The following is a 21,002-nucleotide window of genomic DNA, read 5'->3' on the forward strand; positions in this document are numbered from 1 at the left end:
CGCAGGAGACAGATCCAAGGGCAGAATAAATTGCTGGTGTCAGAGAGAAAAACGACTGTAACACAAATTATCTACACATGAGAAACGTCCATTAGGAAGTACTGTCTTTTCGCACCTGTTTCAGTGTGCATCACTGTGGGCACAATACAACAGGTCTGACGTGTCTATTATAATATTAACATCAAGCACCTACACAGTAAAGGATGCAAACTGCGTTGGGATAGCTTCCATCACTGTAAATCTGATAAATTGATATCCTCTGTTTCTGCGTAGATATAACAATCGTTCATCATTCAGTCAATTTGCACAAGCAGTACATTCAGTCAATTCGTCTGATGTACCTGATTGCAGGCCACCTGTGTGACGCTCTTATTACCGTCCTGTGAACACTGCAGATGTTTTTTTTTCCTCTTCTAAATCAACTGCTGACGTGCGCACGAGCGGGTGAGTCAAACCTGCGTCAGACTTTGTCGTGACTTTCCATAGTAATTTCTAAATCCCACCGGGAGCCGATTTACCCCACAACACAGCAACAAGCACGTGGAAACCAGAGGTGCTGCGGAAGATCGTTAAAGCGCCCAAGTGAGACCAATAGCTGTAGTGAGCCATTACCTGCACAAGTTAATGTTATTATAGTGACCAAACCTGTGGCAGGCGTTGAGCTCCTGCGTCAGACTTTACGCGCCATGCGCCCTGTGTGACTGGAAGCTTTGTGATTTTGCATCTCTTTGCTCGCAGAGATGTTGCACACGGAGACAGTGCCTGAATGAAGACACCGAACATCCCTCTGGACTCATACGGTCGCGCTCCGACGTTATAACCCGCTCTGCACACTAAGGTAAGAATGGCGCTCTTATAACCATTTTCACAATTTGGTCACTTTAGATTTGGAGTTTGTTTCTCTGTGACAAATTCATAGTTTTACCGCTAATCACACGAACTACCAGCATTGGCCGCCCCCATCACCGCAAAAATAACCTCTCGAAATGTCTTGATGGAGACGAACGTCGTCTTATCACCTGACAAACGGTGATTTCGCCGCAACTTTGACGGCGAGCGTCGCTCATTAATCCTCCGTTTTTGACGGTGCTGCGCCGTGCGGGTTCACATTTGCCTCAAATATGACAGATTCTGAAGCGGCTGATATCCTGCTGACTTACTTAGGCGTAATTGCATCTCCGCATTGCTGTTATTCTGCGATTCATTTGACCTTGACAAGGCATCAGAGGTTATATTCACGTAGAAAGTCAGCCCTCAAGCTGTGGCATATGGGCCCGTGTGTAAGCGTAACGTGTCTGAGAGATGCCTGAACATGGCCGTGCAGGTGCTGTTTTGTACCTGTCAGAATCACGATGTTGTCCTGGATCAGATTCCCCTGGGAGGCAGTTCATCATTACTGAGTGTTCAAACCTCATATTTTACAATGACACCATTTTCTAAAGATGAGTCAGATGGCTGCCTGATGGACACTGGATCCCACAACAGACCGTCACCCCAGCTTTGCTTCGCCACAATCTATCGTCCCGCTCTCAGTCATGTCACAGCACCTCCATTTTATTTGCATCCGACCCTCGAGGGATATCATGTCTGTCTTTCTGAGATGGTGAGAGGAGAGATAGGTGACCACTGATGCTGCAGGGATGGGATTTCAATTTTGCAGGAACAGTCATTGCTTAGCAACCACACTAGATGAAAGTGAGAGTGTGTCTTTGTCGGACAAACAGAGAACCTGTGTTATTACATCACCAACACCAAAGAGTCTGTGGAGAAGTAGAAATACACCTATAGGAACCAGCAGCAGGAATGGCACATTTGAGGCGTGTTAGCACCGCTCCCATTTCTTTGAGAAGTAAATGCTTAACTGTCTGCAGTGTCGTTTCCTTTGCATTAATGTGTATTTGGTCAGCGCTCCTTAATACATGCATTTTTTTCTCTTGTCTCACTTGTCTCTGTGCCTCACTATGTTTCCCTCATTCTGAGTCATAATCTGTCAGAGTTTCTTGCACTGTGTGTCAAGTCCTGCTGTCTCTGTAATGTGCCATCTGTGTCAGCACATACTGTGAAACTCACAAAGTTGCCAATAAATTTGCGCGACAACATCGAAAACTTCCACTGCACTCAATTAGAGAGCCAGACTGAGAACCCCGTCATCATCCTAAGCCATAAGCGCAATTTAGGACAGTTTGTTGCTAACCATACAAACGTTTCCGTTCATAGGAAAAGTAGAGCAAAATCTTGTGTGAACAATGTTTCAGAGCTTCACTCTGCACATCTCAAAACCCCCAAAACTCTGCATGTCGGCCAGAAAATCCATTTTTGTTTGCAAACATGCATGTTGTTGCTTCACACCTCATTCTGAGAGTATTCGTTGATGACTCAGTATTTTGTAGTTGTAGACTGCTGTGGGAAAGGTCACTGCTGTTCTGGGATCTGTGTGGAGCTCTCAGCCTCGGCGCTGCTGCGTGTCGTGACTGCAGGGGCTTATTGCCACTGTTGAGGAATGTGATGTGCGTGCTGCTGGTGCGGCCTCTGGGTGGGCTTAGAGTCCAGCCGGCTGGCAGCCGTTCTTGAGAAGTCGCTGTGAATTAAAAGCCCAGCTCTGACTTCAGTCGGCTGCATCTGGTTTCAGATTAGAGGCCTTGTCTCCAGATCAAACACCTCCAGCTTCTATTCTCTGCCCTCGAACTGGCCAGAGTGGAAAGTCAGATCTCGTACATCCCACACAGCTAACCTCAGAAATCTGCCTTCAAAGTCAGCTTTCTGTCACTTTCCAGTTTTTTAAGCTTCTTTTTTGGCATTTAACAAATGTTGTCTGCATCATTCCCTGTTAAGCTAACCTTTAGTTAATTAGTTAATGTACAGTAAATGGTGACTGTCTCACAATGTTTTGGTGTAATTTTCCAACAGCAGCGGCTAAAGGCCAAGGGTCTTGTCATTTTGAGTGTTTCGTGCTTGCTGCTACAAATTTCCATTTTAATTTAAATGGATTAAGCTTTGATGTTTACAGGGTTTTCCAGTGTTTTATAGAGGAGGTCTTGCCTGAAATTGAAGAGGACGGGCGCTGTTTCACTCAACAAGCAGCGTATATTCAAAGTGGAACTCCTCTGATTTTACAAATCAAAGCTTGTTTTTATATCTATAATATATATAATACTACTGCATGTGTATAAAAAGTTCTAGAAAGCTTAATGCAGCTGAGCAGCACAAAGTCCAATAAATTGCCCCCAAGTGATGTCTCTTGAGTCAGCATTGTTGAGGTTACAAGTTTGAAAATAAAAAGAAATCTGGGAGACTGGAGGTAAAAACAAGTGAGCTGTCCTTCAAGCCATTTTAGCTGCTACTATGGCACAACACGCTCGAATAACTCACCACACTGCCTGTGTTCAGGTTGCATTGTGGGTAATGTAGGCACCACGTTTTACCAAGGAAGAAGAATGCATGGATTAAAAAACACAGCATCTCTGCTTCTACCATATGTGTCATGAGTTTTGACACCCATGTCTTATTCGATATTCGCTGACTGTGATAATGTTATAGGAGTGCAATACGTAAAGTAAGTGCTTTTTACATCAGTGTGCCTGTTTTTTAGTTTGTCATTTACGAAGTGATGTGATCACAAAACAGGATGTGCCAGGATTTGGATGGCTTATCACCTCTGCCTAAACACAAGTGTAAAATCCTTATTTATGCAGGAGAATCAGACCTTCCAGACTTTCTGGCACAGTACCTCTACACCAGTTTCCCATGAGGGAAGGATTATACACTGGACTGTAGGCTTATTAGTGTTTGTTTTTTTTTTTTTCAAAGGGCTACTGAAAAGGTGACACGTGCCAGAGGACACTGAGAGACTAACTTTCCCTACAATCTCTGAAATTTAAAACAATCTGCAGAAAAGGAGTTGAAGCAAATGGAGAGAGTAACTTCTGAAATCTGTGTTTCAAGGCTTTAGTTTTATTGCACAGCATTCTCCTGAGACCAGCAGTCACACAGACACACACACACATGGCTGTTCATGCTGTTCACATGACTCAACATGAGTATAATGGGCTCTGCTGTGAAATGAGTTCTAATTCAATTTTTGGGTCTCATTCACCATAATGAAGTGGATTACTGAAATACCTCACTTATGGCTCTGAAGTACTGTAGTTTTACTGCCCTTTTAAAATACTTTATGTACTAACTAGCAAACAGGAGAGAAAAAAATGATTCTGAACCCAAATGGTTAAAGTAATTTGTTGATAGAAGTCTGGCTCCTGAGCTGCTCTCCTAATGTTATGAAGGCCTGCAACTAACAACTGTATTCATTATTGCTTGATTAATTAATTAATTAATTAATTAATTAATGCCCAACCAGCATTTCAAACCCGCCAAATGTTCTTGTTTTATAGCATAGATAATATAATAATAATGTAGTAGTTAGAGAAGTTGTAATCTTTAAAGAAAGAGAAGATTTCAGCAAATAATTAATGCCGGTTTCATCACAAATAGTTAGCATTTTGAAGAATTTAATGTGGCCTGCCTCCAGTGTTGTAACTAGAGTAGCAACTGAACTTTTGCTTTTCACTTCCTGTCATTTTTCCTGTGGGACAAGCTGTGGGACCAAATTCAGATGATGAGGGAGAAACAGTTACAGAACTGTGTGTTATAATAAAATACATTTTTATGGTTTAGGCAGCGAAATGTACTTTTGTTATTCCCAAGCTCCTGCATTTCCTGTCTATCCCTTCTCTTCTCAGATTTAAGAAAGAAAAGCACATCCCTCTTTCCCTGCTTCGCCCTGATCTCCCTGCTGTCAGTCACCTCAGGCCCCCCTCCTTTCCTCCACCACCCTCGACCTGAGGGACTCCTGCGTCGCAGCCATGCCAAAGAACACCAAGGTGACCCAGCGCGAGCACAGCAATGAGCCAGTTACTGAGTCGGTGGCTGACCTGCTGTCTCTGGAGCATCCCATGGACTATAAGAGCAGTCAGATGAGTATGGGTCTCAGTCCTGGCTCTACAGCTCCAGTAAAGGCCCTGCTCCCCTCCCCTGACCCAGATGCTGAGGACGGCCGACCAGCCTGGAACAACAAGCTGGAGTACATCTTGGCCCAGGTGGGCTTTTCTGTGGGCCTGGGTAACGTCTGGAGGTTTCCTTACCTGTGCCAGAAGAATGGTGGAGGTAGGTGGATGGATGACTGTACATGATTTTGGTGTATTTTTAACAGTTCACTGTCTGTCTTCGACACAGAAACCAATCCAGCATGCAAAGCGTAGTAACACTTTCCAAGTTGGGAAGATGGTTCCTAATTGGGCCACCCACGGTAAACATGTGTCCCTTCAGGGTGCTGAGTAATTGTTAACAACAAGAAATGTTGTGCTGAGTCAATACTGTTAATGCTATTTTTTTATTAGTTTTGTAAAACCCTCAATGAAATAAGCTCCCAGATGGGAGAAGTTAACTTAATAGCACATAACAATTTTGATGTTATCCTTTTGCTTGAGCATAGCATTTGCATTTTCCTTTCTGCAGTCTTGTCCAGGGTAGTGTTCTGTGCCTGGCAGCTATTCACTGAGAGATGATTTGATTGAGAGTGTCCACTGGTGACTGGTGTGAAATCTAATACTGTATCTCATAAAACCGTCATTTGCATCGCATTACGGAAGGAAATGCTACAGTGACTTCAGCTAATTTAGCTCTTATTTTCCCCACCACATAAAATCAGGGAGTACTGTTTTTTGTTAGTGTCTGTCTAGCCCAATTCCTCTTCCCAGCATGTAGATATTTAGCTCACGGACAAAACAGTGTGGTGACAATTTCAGCCACCTAAAATGTTGCATTTGTCCAAACTGTCACAACATCTTAGCATGAAACAACATTATTCTGAACCATTAACTATCGGCTTTTTAGACAGCTGAAGGAGTGATTGTAGTGAAAAGAAAATGCACATACACTGAAAAATGATCCTATAATAATCCATGATGTGATATAGAAGATATCTTATTGATATCCATCTTTCTCCACTTTCTCCACTTAAAGGAACAGTTTGACATTTTGTTAAACGAAAAATAATCATGTCATCAGTTTATCAGTTTATGTCATCCAAATTAGTGATTCAAAGCAGAGTAAAATTAGGGAAAGAGGAGAAAGAATTCATTATGTTAAACAGTTTTATTATTTTACTTGACGGTTTGTATGCATTTCAGTACATTTTTCGGTCCCTGTTGAGATTGCCTGCTGATGCGGCTGCAGCCTCCTCCTCCTTGATAAATTGCATACTGTCAACCAATTAACCAGCTAATCGCGTAAGTCAGAGGGGCAGTCACTTCAACACTTCTCAGACTTTGTGAACTTGTGCCGTCAGCAGCGAGGGAATATTGAGGGGTCTGGTATAATGTGAGAGATTTGCCTTCCTTGCAGGTTTCTCAGCCTTATCTCTTCAGTATTATAATTCACTGGTATTGCGGTGAGATGAGAGGCTGGTGATGACTAAGATGGAGGAAGTGGAAGAGTAAACACCGATTTCCTAGGCTTTCAGACATTGTCGATTCTACCTTGTGTGGGAGGTGTGTGTAAAGAGGGTATTTGAAATGCATGATATAACAAAGCAGGATAATTTTAATCAGTGTGTGTGTGTGTGTGTGTTAGCGCGTGTACATTGTGTGTGTATCCCCTGCTGAATTTTGACTCAGCAGGCGGTGCTGCATTGTGTTGCCTGGGCTTGTCTCACAGATGAGGACAAACTGTCTCTGTCGTTAGTCCCTCTTTGTCCATGACTTTTCTGTCACTTAAAAACAAAGATTATGTTAAAAGAATGTGCGCAACAATCAGTAACATATAGTATACAACAAAGCAAAACATATGGAAACAAAATACAAAGAAAATTTTATTTATTATTTTTCCATGAAAAATAACAGAACAACTAGAACCACTAGCTGATTTTAGCATCTTTTACAAAGCTGTGAAGGCAAGTTGATGAGAGGAAGCACAAGAGGACAAGGGCTTATCCTCTGAGGAGCCTAAATGTCCTTAGGAAAGGTCAGCATCATCACAAAATAAAGAGGATTCAGCTTCATGAATACCTCCATTAAAATCCATCTGTCCATCTGTCTGTCCCCAAGTATCTTAAGAATCGTTCATATATGATTGTTTTTCCACAATGAGCCCTCATGGAGGTATATGGACGTAGTTTGGTTAAAAAACAAAAGAAACTGAAATAAACTGGGAAAGTAATGGGCAGTAAAGATGAAAATGATAAGAAATCATACTCTGGCAAATGATCAGTATTTATTTCAAAGTATTCATTATTATTTTTAAAAAACTATTAACTATAAAACTATACTACTACACTTGTCTCCTTGATCTCTTGTCCATAGTCACATAAATTTCTTCTTTGAGACTGACTGGCTATGATGACCACACCTACATTTATACAGATTCAGTCAGTGTTAAACTGTCTGTGGCTCATCATCAACCTCATTGTGCCAATCATGAAGATCAATATTGCTGAGTCTGGCTTTAACCTGAAGCATAATGTGTGAAGCGTGACGTCTGGAGGGATAAAACCCACAGTTAGTCACAGGTTTCATTTTTTTGTTGTCTTGTGTTCTCAGAATAAACATCAAAGATCAGTGAAAGCAGGCAGCAACACAGTAGTCGCTTCTAACCGTCCAGATAATGGTACCACTGTGTAACATGACGCTGTGTCCCTGTCTTTCTTTTCTTTGTCTGCTGCTTGATCTAATAGCCACTCAGGACGTGATCGGTATTTTTGATCGAGTCAAACGTCACAGCCATTTGTTTATAGTCTAGAAACAAGATGCTCCCTCCAGCTGTCCATGAGTATGAACCCATCCTCTCTGGCTGTGGATGGGTTTGTCACCATGGTGCCCCATCAGGCCTTGACGTAAGCAGGACTGGACGTGACTCGTTGTCTCTGAGTGCCTGCTGCTCGTCTCTTTGTTGTCCCTTTTGCAAAAAGAGATGGTCATATTTGTGAAAGTACCTGAGCAAATGGAAGCTGATGATGATGAAGAAGAGAGGATGGAAGAAAACCTGTGAGAAGGAAAAGAGGAAGAGAAGGGAGTGGACAGAGTGAATTTGATTGGTAGGGATAAAAAGAAATAAACAATGGAAATAGAAAAAAAAATCTCTGCTGTTTTGCAATGACTTTCTGTTCTCTGCTATACGTGGATTTCACACAAAGAGAAATGAAACATTCAGATAGCCAAGGTAGTTGTAAATTGTGCAGTAAAACATCATTCCTGTCCTTCCCCTGTCTCAGGTGCATACCTGGTGCCCTACTTTATTCTCCTCCTCCTCATTGGCATCCCCTTGTTCTTCCTGGAGCTGGCGGTGGGTCAGAGGATCAGGCGTGGCAGCATCGGGGTGTGGAACTACGTCTACCCACTGCTGGGAGGCATCGGAGTCTCCAGTCTGATGGTAAGTGCCAGCATGACCTTAACCAGTTAACTCATCATGGTCATGCAGGTTAACAGTAGGACAACCAGTTTCAGAACAGCTCTGAATACTAAAACAGCCCTGAGTCTCAGCTGCCGTTGCTGTGGAGGAAAATCCAGACAGGCCCATAGTTGAAGTTGCAAATGAAATGTGGCTCTGTGGATGCAGAATTTAGCTAAAGTTAATACATTTTTAATTAAGTGATTTTAGCTATGGGGAAAATTAAGTAACTAATTAATTTTTTGGTTCTTTTATTTCCAAAACCAAGGGCTTCCAAATTAAGTCTCCTCACTTCACAACTTTATCACATAAGGGCGACAGATTATCACTAAAGTCTTGATTTGAAGTCTTGACACAGCCATGCTGCTAACTCTGTGCAGCTATTCTTAGGCACAGTGATGCTTCAGCTAACATACTCACAAAGACAGCACTAATAGGCTGATGGGTAGTAGGAATAATCTTTCCTATGTTCTCCGGCTTAGTGTTGTGTTACTACGCTATTTTGTTTAAGAAGAACTATTTGGTCATAAACTGAAGTATGTGATAGGTTGAAATTTTGACCTGATGATGGCACTAGGTGAAAAGGATTGCCAGAGTTCATGGCCGTACAATCACTTTGTTGTTGAGACATTTCACTCAGAACTGCAAATATTAACCTCATGGTTTGCTGGTGGAAGAATCATGGGATCAGCAAAGTCGGAAACCTTCCTCTGGGGAACAGGAATATCTTCACTGAATTACATAGAAATGAGTCCTGTAGTTGTTAAGATATTTCAGTCAGGACCAAAGCAGTTGACAAACCAACCAACAGTGACTTCAAATTGACCACATTTGCCTTGTGCACTCGCTTGTCTCTCCGTTGTATCCATAAAGAAACCTGCCTCATTAAACAGTGTGAGTGCCAACGTTCTGCAGGATGGCTTAGTAATAACTAATATTTGCTGTTTTATTATCAGTGGAAAAACCCATGACATGTTTTTTCCACTTTACAGTGAGCCAGTGTCATTATAAAACAGTAAACAGAATTACACATGATACACTCTGACTAGACATGCCTTTTGTGGCCTCAAAAACCGACAATAAAAAAGGCCTTTGAATTGCTTATCACTGATCTGTAAAGCATTAATGAACCAATAATTTGATTGATGACAATTTATGATCCACACACAGTAAAGCAATACTGTAATTAGATCGTGATACACCAGCTCAGTTTTATTGCACTGGTGTTGTATGTTAATTTTCCCTCAGTTAAAAATGTCACATGCAGAGACAACAAACATGCTGTAAAGCCCAGAGTACTTGACTCCCTCTGCTTGCTCATATCACTTCCTCTTGATGTTTTACAGCAGGCGGCATGCAAAGACGAGCACCGATCACTGTCATAATCTGTCCCCATCATCGGGAAGAGTAGTGACCCATCATGTCCCCATCCCATCAGCGTCATCAGCCTAAAACATAGTCGGTGCCTGAGTCTTTCAGTCGGTGATCTAGTGTGTCAGGCTTTCTCTTTGTCAGTCCTTCTGATGGTGATTTCATCAATCTGGTGCAAAACAGGGGAGGGAGAGGCCTGGCCTGGGGCAGTGAGGCGTGTGGCAGCCCGGATGTGGCAGCGGGAGATTCAGCAGCTATAAATACTTTCTCATAGAGGACCTCAGCCTTGGCTGCTGAGAGCAAACAGCTCAATAATTCAAATATACTCCAACTTAAGCTGTGTGCTCAGCGTCTGTGCCCTGACTCAAGATGAGGCGCTCACCTCACCAAACTGCACGCTGTTAATGCCCAGTGCTGTTTGTGTTTGTATATTTATGGGATGAGACATTGATTGTTTTTAGGAGTGACACTTATTGCTGTTTTATCTCATTTTCTCTCAGGTTTGCGGTTTTGTGGGCCTCTATTATAACGTGATTATCGGCTGGAGCATTTTCTATTTCTTCCAGTCTTTCCAGTATCCACTGCCTTGGGCTGAATGCCCCATCCAGAGAAACGGAACGCAAGCCAGTGAGTTCATAACACAACGTACTACACAACACAATTGATACTCTCACAGAGGTGTACAAGACAGGTGCCCATGAAAAAGACACCACATGGAGGAAAAATGCCCTGCAAGACAATCTCATATTCAGCAGTATCTCAACAGATGCAGACACACAGGCTGCATAGTGCCGCGCGGGGCGGTGCTTAAAGCTGCAGAACGTGCCTTTGCATTGAAACAGCCTGCCTCACTGTGGCTTTGCAGTCAAACAGTAGTGTCTCTGCGGACGAACAGGAAAGTGTTTGTATTTCCTCTGTAGCCGAGACAGCCCTGCACTTCATCCTACAGAGCAGCTCTGCTGGCCCGGTCTGTCAGATGGTATGACCCAGCTGCCAATGTCAGCTAGTAGCCTGTGGTGAAGGCATGTGCAGATTCTGGCAGAGTAAAGGTCATCAGCTTTCATTAATATTCAAGGGCAGAACGTTGACTCTGCTTATGCTTATGGGTGTAGCTGTGATACTGTGAAGTGTCCAATAGGATTTAGCTAAGCTATATGCAGAGATGGAATTATCCAGCTATGAAGTACTAGTTCTTTATTTGGGCAGCACAGTGGTGCAGTGGTTAGCACTGTTGCCTCACAGCAAGAGGGTTCTAGGTGATGGATATGCGGTATAGGAAATGAATGGATAGTACTTTGCTGGGTTTTCTATTCTTAACTTTTTTTCTTTTGCAGTTACCGTTTTGCTTATCTCCTGCATGAAGACACACCTGCACATTCACCTGGGTGACACAATACACATTCCCCCAATGGTTTCAGATTCTTCCCCTGAATGACAGGAGGTCGAATTGTACCAAGAAACACAGAAATGCAGCAATGAAGAGGACTGCAAGCGGCCAGCAGAAAACAGCTGTAAACAAATGTTCGGAAAATTGGCTTTCCAAGTATTTTTTGAGTGAATGAGATGATTTCAGCTCTTCTCAAACTCCTTTAAGAAGTTAGCGTCAGAATCTTGAAATACGAAGGGTTAACGCTACGTTGAATAGAAAAAATAACACTTGGTTTTAGAAAAGTCTTGAAATTAGTTGGTTGGTTTCCAAAACTCACTGCACTGGCAGATAGTTTTCAAAACGCTGACTAGTTAAACATTAAAACACTTGTACACATGAATGCTTTCAAGTACCTTTTTCTGCTTGTACCTTTCTACTTTTAACAGGAGGACATCACACTGTGTTTTTTGGTATTTTTACTCAACGCAGCAACGCACTCAACTTCCTCCCCCATTGGCTATTTGCAAATGTGTTTATCTGATAGATAAAATTAAAAGTAAAAGAAATATTCAGAATTCCTTGTAAAACTTAAAATCCCTCACTGATTTTGTATATGTATGTATATTTTGTATTTGTATATGGAAAACACTTAATTCCTGTGTCCTTTTCTCATTGCTGTTATAGTCGTGACTCCAGAGTGTGAGAAGAGCTCTGCCACAACTTACTTCTGGTACCGCCAGACTCTCAACATCACCAGCTCCATCGATGACACAGGCGGCCTGAACTGGAAGATGACCCTGTCCCTCCTGGTGGCTTGGATCTTAGTCTGCCTGGCAGTCATCAAGGGCATCCAGTCCTCTGGGAAGGTACGGAGTGTCCATGGCTTTGCAGCAGGGCGAGCGCCTTCAAACTATAGAGATCACCACACCATAGACAACTGAACTCTGCATATTGCTGTAACAACAGCTTGAAAGATTTCAAATTCTAATTTTAATTTCTATTGATGGATGAGTCATCCATATCAGTAAGTATGTTATTCACTTTGTTAAAGCTTTCAATCAAAGGTAAGATGCTAAAGCCTGTCATCAGCACTGGTCTATTTTTGGATCTCATCTATATTATGGAAGAGAGACACATGCAACATTAACAAGCTCAAACTGAACCAGGCAAAGACCAGTTCAGGATGCAGATGGAAAATGCTTCATTTGGCAACAACTGCAACAACATCCTGTAATCTTGATCCAGTGAGTGAGTCATATACCACAGCGCAACATCCAGCCCACATTTTCAATAGGAAAATACATACATGGCCAAGGTTTGACATGGTTTTTTGAAAGCTAAACTTGGTAATCCAATTATCATATTCAGTACTGCAATAATTCCCCAAAATGCTGTAGGAAGGATTTTTGACTCTCTCCGAACCTCAAGGACTCTCTCTCCACATTTGGTAAGATTTCACAGGTTCTGTGCCAAGCAAACACAAAGCAGTTTTGGGATTGATTCAACGTGTGTGTGTGTGTGTATGTGTGTGTGTAAGGCTCCAGAAAAGCATTTCCATAGCAACACTGTGTAATGTGCTTGACTCTCTCTCTCTGTCTCTCTCTTTTAGGTGATGTACTTCAGCTCTCTCTTCCCATATGTGGTGCTTTTTTGCTTTCTGGTGCGAGGTTTGCTGCTGAAGGGAGCGGTGGATGGCATCGCTCACATGTTCACCCCTAAGGTGAGAGAAAAACAGTTGTGATTTTAAACCAAAAAATTTTCACAATAAAAACAATACAATGTGTAGTAGTTTGCTGCAACCTTAAACTCACTGCTGTCTTGGTGCCGATTCCTTCATTTGTTGACAGAAGTGACACTTTGTCTATTTAAGTTGTCCAGCTGTGAGTGGTGACTGGTTTTAGCTGCTTTACCACAAAGGCCATTCAGGTCCAGTCATACAAGAATGTCATTCATATCCACATGCGTGTCCATTTTGCTGACACAGAGATCTGACTGCGATGTGACTGAGATCACAAGATGTGGTGTTATCATCTGCTCCAAGCAGATGATAAAGCAGCAAATTGTCTGCTCCCCTCACTTGGAATAGCCATCAGAAAGAAACTGAAGGATTTCTTTACCTGAGTTTAAGGCACTGATGAATGAATCTGTTGGTATTTGTGTATGTGCATGGGAAATATTCAAGAAATATTGTACTATAAGTAATAGTATATTTTAGTGTATATCTTCTGTATTTTATCTTTTCTTGTTATTTATTGTTGGGTTGTCTGTAACTTTAATATGCTACCTTCTTGAGCGGGTCTTTCTGGAAAAAGAGATCAGTGATCTCAATGGAACTAACCTAGTTAAAAAAAAACATTGTGTTGTGTGTTGGGTCGACGTCTCCCTCTAGTGGTGACCATGTATGATTACATGGAAAAATGGACAGTGAAAAGCATTATTACAAACAGTGATATAATTGCAGTTAATTTATTATTTGCTCTGTATGTGAGTGTATTTTGTAGTCTGCTGATATCAAATGTAGAGAGATGTAGCAAACAATAGAAAGGGGCAACGCTACATATGTAGTGCTTTTGCAACAAATTGGGAAATTTACTCGGATCGTACTGGACTTGGCTATGTTATGTGTTACGTCACTGTCATCTGTAACAGTCTGCTCACCCAGTGAGACACTTATCAATAATCAGTTCAAGTGGTGGTGTGACGTTGACATGCAGAGTAGCATTCAGAGTTGCTTTGAGTTTGTTCCTTGCCTTTGATATTGTGACAGTCACGATAGTTTGGATCGTTTCAAAAACCAAACCCCTTTTGTGTCACTGCATCCGTTTGTCTCTACCTGATAGTGTGTTGTGGTTGGTGTGGTGATATTCAAGTATAAGTGGGCACTGATTATCATATTTATCATGCATTTAAATTTGATGTTTTGTTTAGTTTTGTAAATCACCCAAACATATATTTTAAGGTTATAATAGATGCTCTAAGGCCAGTGAGAATGGCTGATCTAATCTGTCACTAATCTTTGACATTTTTTTCCCCTTTTCTCCAGCTCGAAAAGATGTTGGAGCCACAGGTGTGGAGAGAAGCAGCCACGCAGGTCTTCTTCGCTCTCGGTCTGGGTTTCGGAGGCGTCATCGCTTTCTCCAGCTACAACAAGCGCGACAACAACTGTCACTTCGATGCTGCACTGGTCTCCATTATCAACTTTGTCACATCCATCCTGGCCACTTTAGTTGTGTTCGCTGTTCTGGGGTTCAAGGCGAACGTCATGAACGAGAAGTGTGTTGTCGAGTGAGTGTGTCAAACGATAGCAAACCCATACCTGACCAGTCTCTCTCTGGCAGCTGTTTCTACTAAAACCTTCTCTCAATTACACATCCCTCTTCTCCATATGTCCAATTGTGCATGTGCAGGAATGCAGAGAAGATCCTGGGCTTCCTAAACACAGGTGTGCTGAGCAGAGAACTCATTCCTCCTCACATCAACTTCTCCCACCTGTCAGCCGAGGACTACACAGAGATGTATGGTGTCATTAAGACGGTAAAGGAAGACAGTTTCGGTCAGTTGGGCCTGGATGCCTGCATGCTGGAGGACGAACTCAACAAGGTCAGAGGGGGACAAGTTCATAACCTGAAATGAGAATGGAATGTGATCATTGAGTATCTTTGAATAATCAGAAGTCTGTTTAGCTGCGATGATATTATCATGATCTAAGACAAGCTATGAGTATATAGGAAGTATAATCAAAAATGGGGAGGTTACAAATGCCATGCTTATAAGCAAGTCAATGTTTCCTGTAGAGCTGCAACACTTACTTGATCAGTCAGTCATTTTTCAAGCAAAAATTCCAGCAAATGCTCCAGTTTTTCAAATATAAGAATTTGATGGTTTTCTTTGCCATATGGGATAATAAATGAAACATCTTTGACTTTGGAGCTGTTGGTCAGAGATAACAAGCAACACTTACTTTGCAATGGGTAGTTATAATGACCATGTTTCACTATTTTTTAAATGTTATATGAAAATGACAATGAAAATAATCGTTAGTTGCAACCCCAGTTTTCTTCTGCCAAGTCCATTTTTTACCATAGCAGGATATTGCACCTAGCACCTATGGTGACCACTAACCACAGGCACAATATTGTGAACACAGAGCTCTCTTTTCCTTCCTTTGACCACAGTGGCCCTCCTTCTCTCGTCCCACAGGCTGTTCAGGGCACTGGCCTGGCATTCATCGCCTTCACAGAGGCCATGACACATTTTCCTGCCAGTCCCTTCTGGTCTGTCATGTTCTTCTTCATGCTGATCAACTTGGGTCTGGGAAGTATGATAGGCACCATGACTGGCATCACCACACCCATACTGGATGCTTTCAAGATACGCAAAGAGATCCTGTGTGGTAAGCAAAGTGTATATCACACTCAAATCTTTTGTATTTGATGAAGTTGAAGTATTTGTGATTCTCATTTGTTGTTTCTTCTGTCTCAGTGGTTTGCTGTATCATAGCCTTCCTGTGTGGCCTGCTGTTTGTGCAGCGTTCAGGGAACTACTTTGTCACAATGTTTGACGACTACTCAGCTGGTTTGCCTCTCACTGTGGTGGTGATCCTGGAGAACATCTCTGTAGCCTGGATTTACGGAACTAAGAGGTAACTCAACTAAATGCCTAGACTGACGTTTTACTTTGATAGAACTGATTTTCAGGCAGGACGTTTGGTGCCAATAGACATTTGCAGTGTCTGATAAATTTGTGAGAACAGATGCATCTTATCTGTTTCAAAACTAGCCATATTCTTACCAATCCCATTCTCCAACCATATGTGGAGGGAGCTTTCCATGCTGGAATAGAAAAAGCCTTCCCAAACAATTACCACAAAGTTGGAAGCATAGCATTGTCCAAAATGTCTTAGTATGCTCAAGCATTAAGATTTCCCTTCACTGGAAATAAGGGGTCAAGCCAAACCCTGAAAAACAGCTCCACAAAGAGGTTTGTCTGGATACTTTTGTCCTCACAGAGCTGCTAGCTTTGCTACAAACACACTGTTTAGACAGTATTTTCTGTCACAGAATAAAAGTAGTGTTTGTGACATGTACACTAGTTTCTGTTCACAATGCCACAAAGCAATACTTCGCATTTTATAGATGTAAAAATTAACTCAAAATCAACTTTCGCCGTGTAAGTGATGATGCAAAATGATGATGACTCATCATAGAGTACAAAATCAAAAGTTTTCTGCTGTTTGCACGCCTCTGGTATTGTGTATGTTTGCAAGATTTCATGGTCAGCTGGGACACCTAAATGGACTTCTTTTCCATTCTTTCATTTTGTCTTTCACTTCCTCACAGGTTCATGCAGGACCTGGAAGACATGCTTGGTTTCAGGCCGTATGCTTTCTATTACTACATGTGGAGGTATGTGTCGCCAGCTGTCCTGGTGGTGCTCATCATCGCCACAGTCATTGAGATGGCCGTTAGTCCTGCAGGATACAACGCCTGGGTGGAGTCTGAGGTCAGATTCTTTTTTTTATATGTGTGTATTTATACTACAAACAGAACGAAGAAAGAAAGAAAGAAAGAAAGAAAGAGTGATTGGTAAAGAAGGTCAATAAAGAATGAAACCACCAACAGACAGGCATGATTATTCCATAGATGCCTTTTTCCACCCCATCTCTATCACTGTGTTTATCCTCTTTCCTTTGCACTCTTCTTTTGCCAGGGTGCAGAGCGTTTCCAGAGCTACCCTCCTTGGGCTTTAGCCATGGCCTATGCCCTCATCATAGTGGCCATGCTTCCATTACCCATTGTCTTCTTCGCCCGCCGCTTCAACCTGATCTCAGATGGCTCCAACAAGCTGTCTGTCTCCTACCGTAAAGGCATGATGAAGGACATGTCTAATCTCGAAGAGCAGGATGAACAGCGCTTCATCCTCAGCAAGAACCCCAGTGAGGCTCCTTCACCAATGCCCGCCCACCGTGCTTACCTGGGCCCCGGCGGCACCCAGGAGATGACCAACACCAACTATGGCACCAGCACCAAGACGGGCTACCAGAACATTGGCTCACCTGAGTCTGAGCTATGATCCATTGAGTTCATAGATCTTCCCGTCCGTTAAACCCTACCCTGCTTGGAGAGAGGGAGACAGAGGAAGAAAAGGGACGAACAGAGGGTGTCAAGAGATAATGCAGTGCTGGTTGTTACAGCGTTCATCACACCTTAACCCCCAGAGCCAACTTCCTCTATCCCTCCTCTTCTGCTCCATCGCTCCTTGCCTGTGGTTCTTTCCTTCTTCCCCAGTGCAGAATCCATGCTGCTAACTTCCTGTCAATCCCTGCTGTAATTGTGGGATCACAGGAGTGTAAGTCCAACCAGATATGACCACATTTTTCCATCTGTCAACGCATTACTGGGCCAGAGAGAGATAGGGACAGAGACAGGAACAGGCTTAGAAAGGACCAGTGAGGGCTCAGATACAGGATTTGTTTTGTAATAAGCTCTAGTCAAGGTTAAGGTGTGTTCAACACTAAAATGCTTTACGTTGTACTGAATTCACCAATCTGAAGAAGGTTATTTTTGAGACAGCCGGATGTTCCCGAATCTAGGAGATCATCATCTTATTGTGGTTCAGATTTAGTAGATTGTTTCATGTGGGGATAGGATGGAAGGAGACTCCGGGTTAAAAAATAACAAAAAAAAAAACATACCCTGATAAGTATCAGGTATGAGAGCATTTCTCATCCAGAAAACAAAATGATTATAAATACATCCATAACAGTATGTAATAAGTGATTCTGATAGTGTAAACAGTGTTACAAGCACATGACATCTTTAAGTTTATTGTGCCTATCATGCATCAGCAATAATAACCAGTCAAAGTAAGGTTATCATAACACTGTGAATCTCCTTCTATCCCTGCTTTCCCCACTGATGTAGAATACTGTACATATGTATTGTGCAATAGTTTGAGATGTCACTGTTAACCGTGTATTTACATTTCACATCTTCATTTCTTCCCCACAAACGGTAAAGCACAGGCACCCGTTATCATTAGGGCATCTCTGAGCCTTTACACAGAGCAGCACTTTTCATTTGAAGAACCTTTCTCCTCGACAAAAAAGGCTCTGGAGTTGTTGCCAGTGGAGCTGCACACGTCATCTCTGTGCTGTTCCAGACGCAGCTGGCCTAGACAAAGCTTTTCCATTTCAATCGGGTGTTTCCATTTTAATCAATGCCTTAGAAGGGCAGAGGTGGCATTGCACGGGCAGAGATAAGCAGAGCAGCTCGTTTGTCTGTGTGCTAGAGAGGTAGACTTGAAGTGAAATTGGGACTGTGTGCGTGCATGCGCAGATGTGCATGTGTCAGTGTGCGAGCGTGTCAGTGTGTTGTCTGCTGCTGAATGAGAGCTCCTGGTGACCCTGCCTCTTTAAAAATAGCTGCGTTACCCAGGGGAAGCCGTGGCAACGAGCCATAGATACAGACCCTCTTCTGATGTGGAGGAGGAAGAGGACAGCGGACACCTTGCTTTGTCTGCTCCACCTGCACGGCTGTTTGTTCAGCAATACAGAAATGTGACATTTTACTGTCCTACAAAAAATATATCTCTACTGTTGTTACAGTGTGTTGGTAAGAGGTTCACTGCCATGTAGATTTATCATGCTTAATCTCTTAGAGGAGGATGTTTGGGTTTAATTGTACCTTCCTCAAATTGACCACTACAGACATCATTTCATAAGCACTACAAGCTACACTTTGATGTCTTTTTGTGATGTGAAAAAAATAAAGCTTTTTTTTTTTTTTTTTAATGTATAATCTTGTATGACAGTGTATGTTTTAGGGGTATAATGTGGAAAATGTACTGTGATCTAAATGTTTGGAATAAGTGGTAATACACAGATGTGACCACTGGGTGTCTCTGTTGGCCAGGGGAGGAACCAATAATGAGCTTACTCTCTATCTGGTGGCCCCGCCCTGAGACCAATACTTGAGACTGAACAGATGTGTGTGAAGCACAGTCAGTAACATTGTTTGGTGCCTAAAAAGCATCTCTTTTATCTGTTTGCCTTACGCTTTTGTCCTTTTGTTTTCTTGAATATGTGGTGCGCTTGTGCAGAGTTTGAACCAATGTCTTGACTCATTCACTTGAGCACTTTATTTAGGTAGAGACCCTGGAGTTGTCTGCTAAGCACAGACTAGACACATGCTCTTTAGAGTTGACGCGTTAATCACAAAGTCCCATCAGAACATGCTTTTGTTAGCATAATAATAATAATAATAATAATAATAAGAGAGTTTAAGATGGGAATCTTTGTATTAAAGGGAGTAAAGGGCAGTAATACAACACTGCCAAACAAAACAATAGATAAACAAAGGGATCGTTCACACTGGTCTCCACCTAAATCATCACAATCCTGGTAGTTCTTTATCTTTAACGTGTTATAAAGTTATGAATGAACATGCTTTCAGCATCTTTAAGGCACCAGATTATAACCTGTTGCTAAAATTTAGTATGCAGAAACAACCACAAACAAACAAACAAAAAATCTTGGCTTGCAAAATTACCTTATCTGTGTTGCAGGTGAGTAAAGGCTCATATGCAACATTGACTGTCAGCTACAGTAAAGCACATTTAGGGAAGCACAAGACAGTGAGCACAAAGGAATTTCATGTCAATCTCACCAGTCAGCAGGTTAAAAATACTGTGTGACTGTGTGCCTGAAATGCATGATGAAATTTGTCAATTAGGCTAGTAATGGTCAGATTCCTGTATTCCCCATAGGCACTGGAGGATAAGCCTTCACTCTAAAATGCACTGCCATCTTTACAAAGAGCACCATTTGTTTCTTCCGCCCAGGTATAGTAATGTATCTACAGATTGCACAATAAATACATAAGACATGTCAACCTGAGCTGATACTGATAGGCCCTGCACACAGAGAGCACAGTCGGAACACAGGAGTTTATACTTGTCTTTTGGAAGCAACATCCTTATGTTTAAACTCAATGCATGTTGCACAGTTTGCACAGCCACATTTTGCCAAGGAGTTCCCAGACACAGCAGATCTTTCCTCTAAAAGTTAAAAACTTGTTAAAACTAGTGAGCACTACTGAAACAACCTGCACAGTGGAAAATGTCTCCTCAGATGCAATCAATTTTCGTTGACAATAAAGTATTGGCATTTATTTTGGCATGAATATTTGACATTTATTATTATAAACAAAGACTCCAGCTCCAGGGTCTCTTTGTCTTGTCAATGTGTCAGCTGTGTTGCATTATGTAGTACAAAGCAACTTCTAAAGGTGTACTCGGTTACATTACTGAGATTGACTCGACTAAAGTAGAGTAATAGCGTATTTATTTAACTGTGCAAATAGTCTTTATGTGACCAATCCTATAGTTATATTTATAGTATTTAAGACAAATTTAATCTGTACATATTGATGTACATTCTGATAAAATCACAATGAGTATCTATAGTGAGACTATATACTTGAGCTGTAAATAATAATTGTATATTTTGAGATATTTTTTGATTTTTGTACTGTAGGTAATGTTCCTTTGGTGTCTGTCAGTTTCTGGTGTCAGTGTGTGGTTTTTCTCAATCAAAATAGCCAAGCGACTGTGACTGTGTATGAGTATGTATATATGGGTGTGTGGGTGTGTGTGTAAAGTAAAAGTACATGTAGGTTTTTGGTGTTTAAATGTGTGTTTTTTTTCTCCTCTCTCAGTGTTGTGTGCTGCTGATCAGTAGATTAAATCCTGTTGTTACAGTGAACTGGGACCTCTGCATTCTCTTCTCTGTGTTTCTTACTGGAACTGCAACTTGTTTCCAGCA

The 21,002-nt window shown here is 41.9% G+C and overlaps 1 protein-coding gene across 1 annotated transcript; it reads left to right on the plus strand.

The window, feature by feature from the left end:
* Nucleotides 1–425: 425 nt before the first annotated feature.
* On the plus strand, nt 426–18,963 carry slc6a17 (solute carrier family 6 member 17). The gene is made up of 13 exons (XM_046397344.1): nt 426–582; nt 739–838; nt 4,737–5,160; nt 8,264–8,421; nt 10,311–10,437; nt 11,864–12,045; nt 12,789–12,899; nt 14,223–14,464; nt 14,587–14,779; nt 15,380–15,572; nt 15,662–15,821; nt 16,519–16,681; nt 16,889–18,963. The coding sequence occupies exons 3-13, from the start codon at nt 4,860–4,862 to the stop codon at nt 17,249–17,251; spliced, it is 2,193 nt and encodes a 730-aa protein (XP_046253300.1). The 5' UTR covers nt 426–582; nt 739–838; nt 4,737–4,859; the 3' UTR covers nt 17,252–18,963.
* Nucleotides 18,964–21,002: the final 2,039 nt, after the last annotated feature.

Source organism: Scatophagus argus, chromosome 8 (genome assembly GCF_020382885.2).
Source record: "Scatophagus argus isolate fScaArg1 chromosome 8, fScaArg1.pri, whole genome shotgun sequence".
Lineage (NCBI taxonomy): Eukaryota > Metazoa > Chordata > Actinopteri > Scatophagidae > Scatophagus > Scatophagus argus.

Coding starts and splice junctions, on each gene's coding strand:
- slc6a17 (XM_046397344.1), top strand. CDS start 4,860: ATGCCAAAGAACACCAAGGTGACCCAGCGCGAGCACAGCAATGAGCCA. Junction 14,465..14,586: donor AACGAGAAGTGTGTTGTCGA/GTGAGTGTGTCA, acceptor GTGCATGTGCAG/GAATGCAGAGAAGATCCTGG. Junction 14,780..15,379: donor TGGAGGACGAACTCAACAAG/GTCAGAGGGGGA, acceptor CTCGTCCCACAG/GCTGTTCAGGGCACTGGCCT.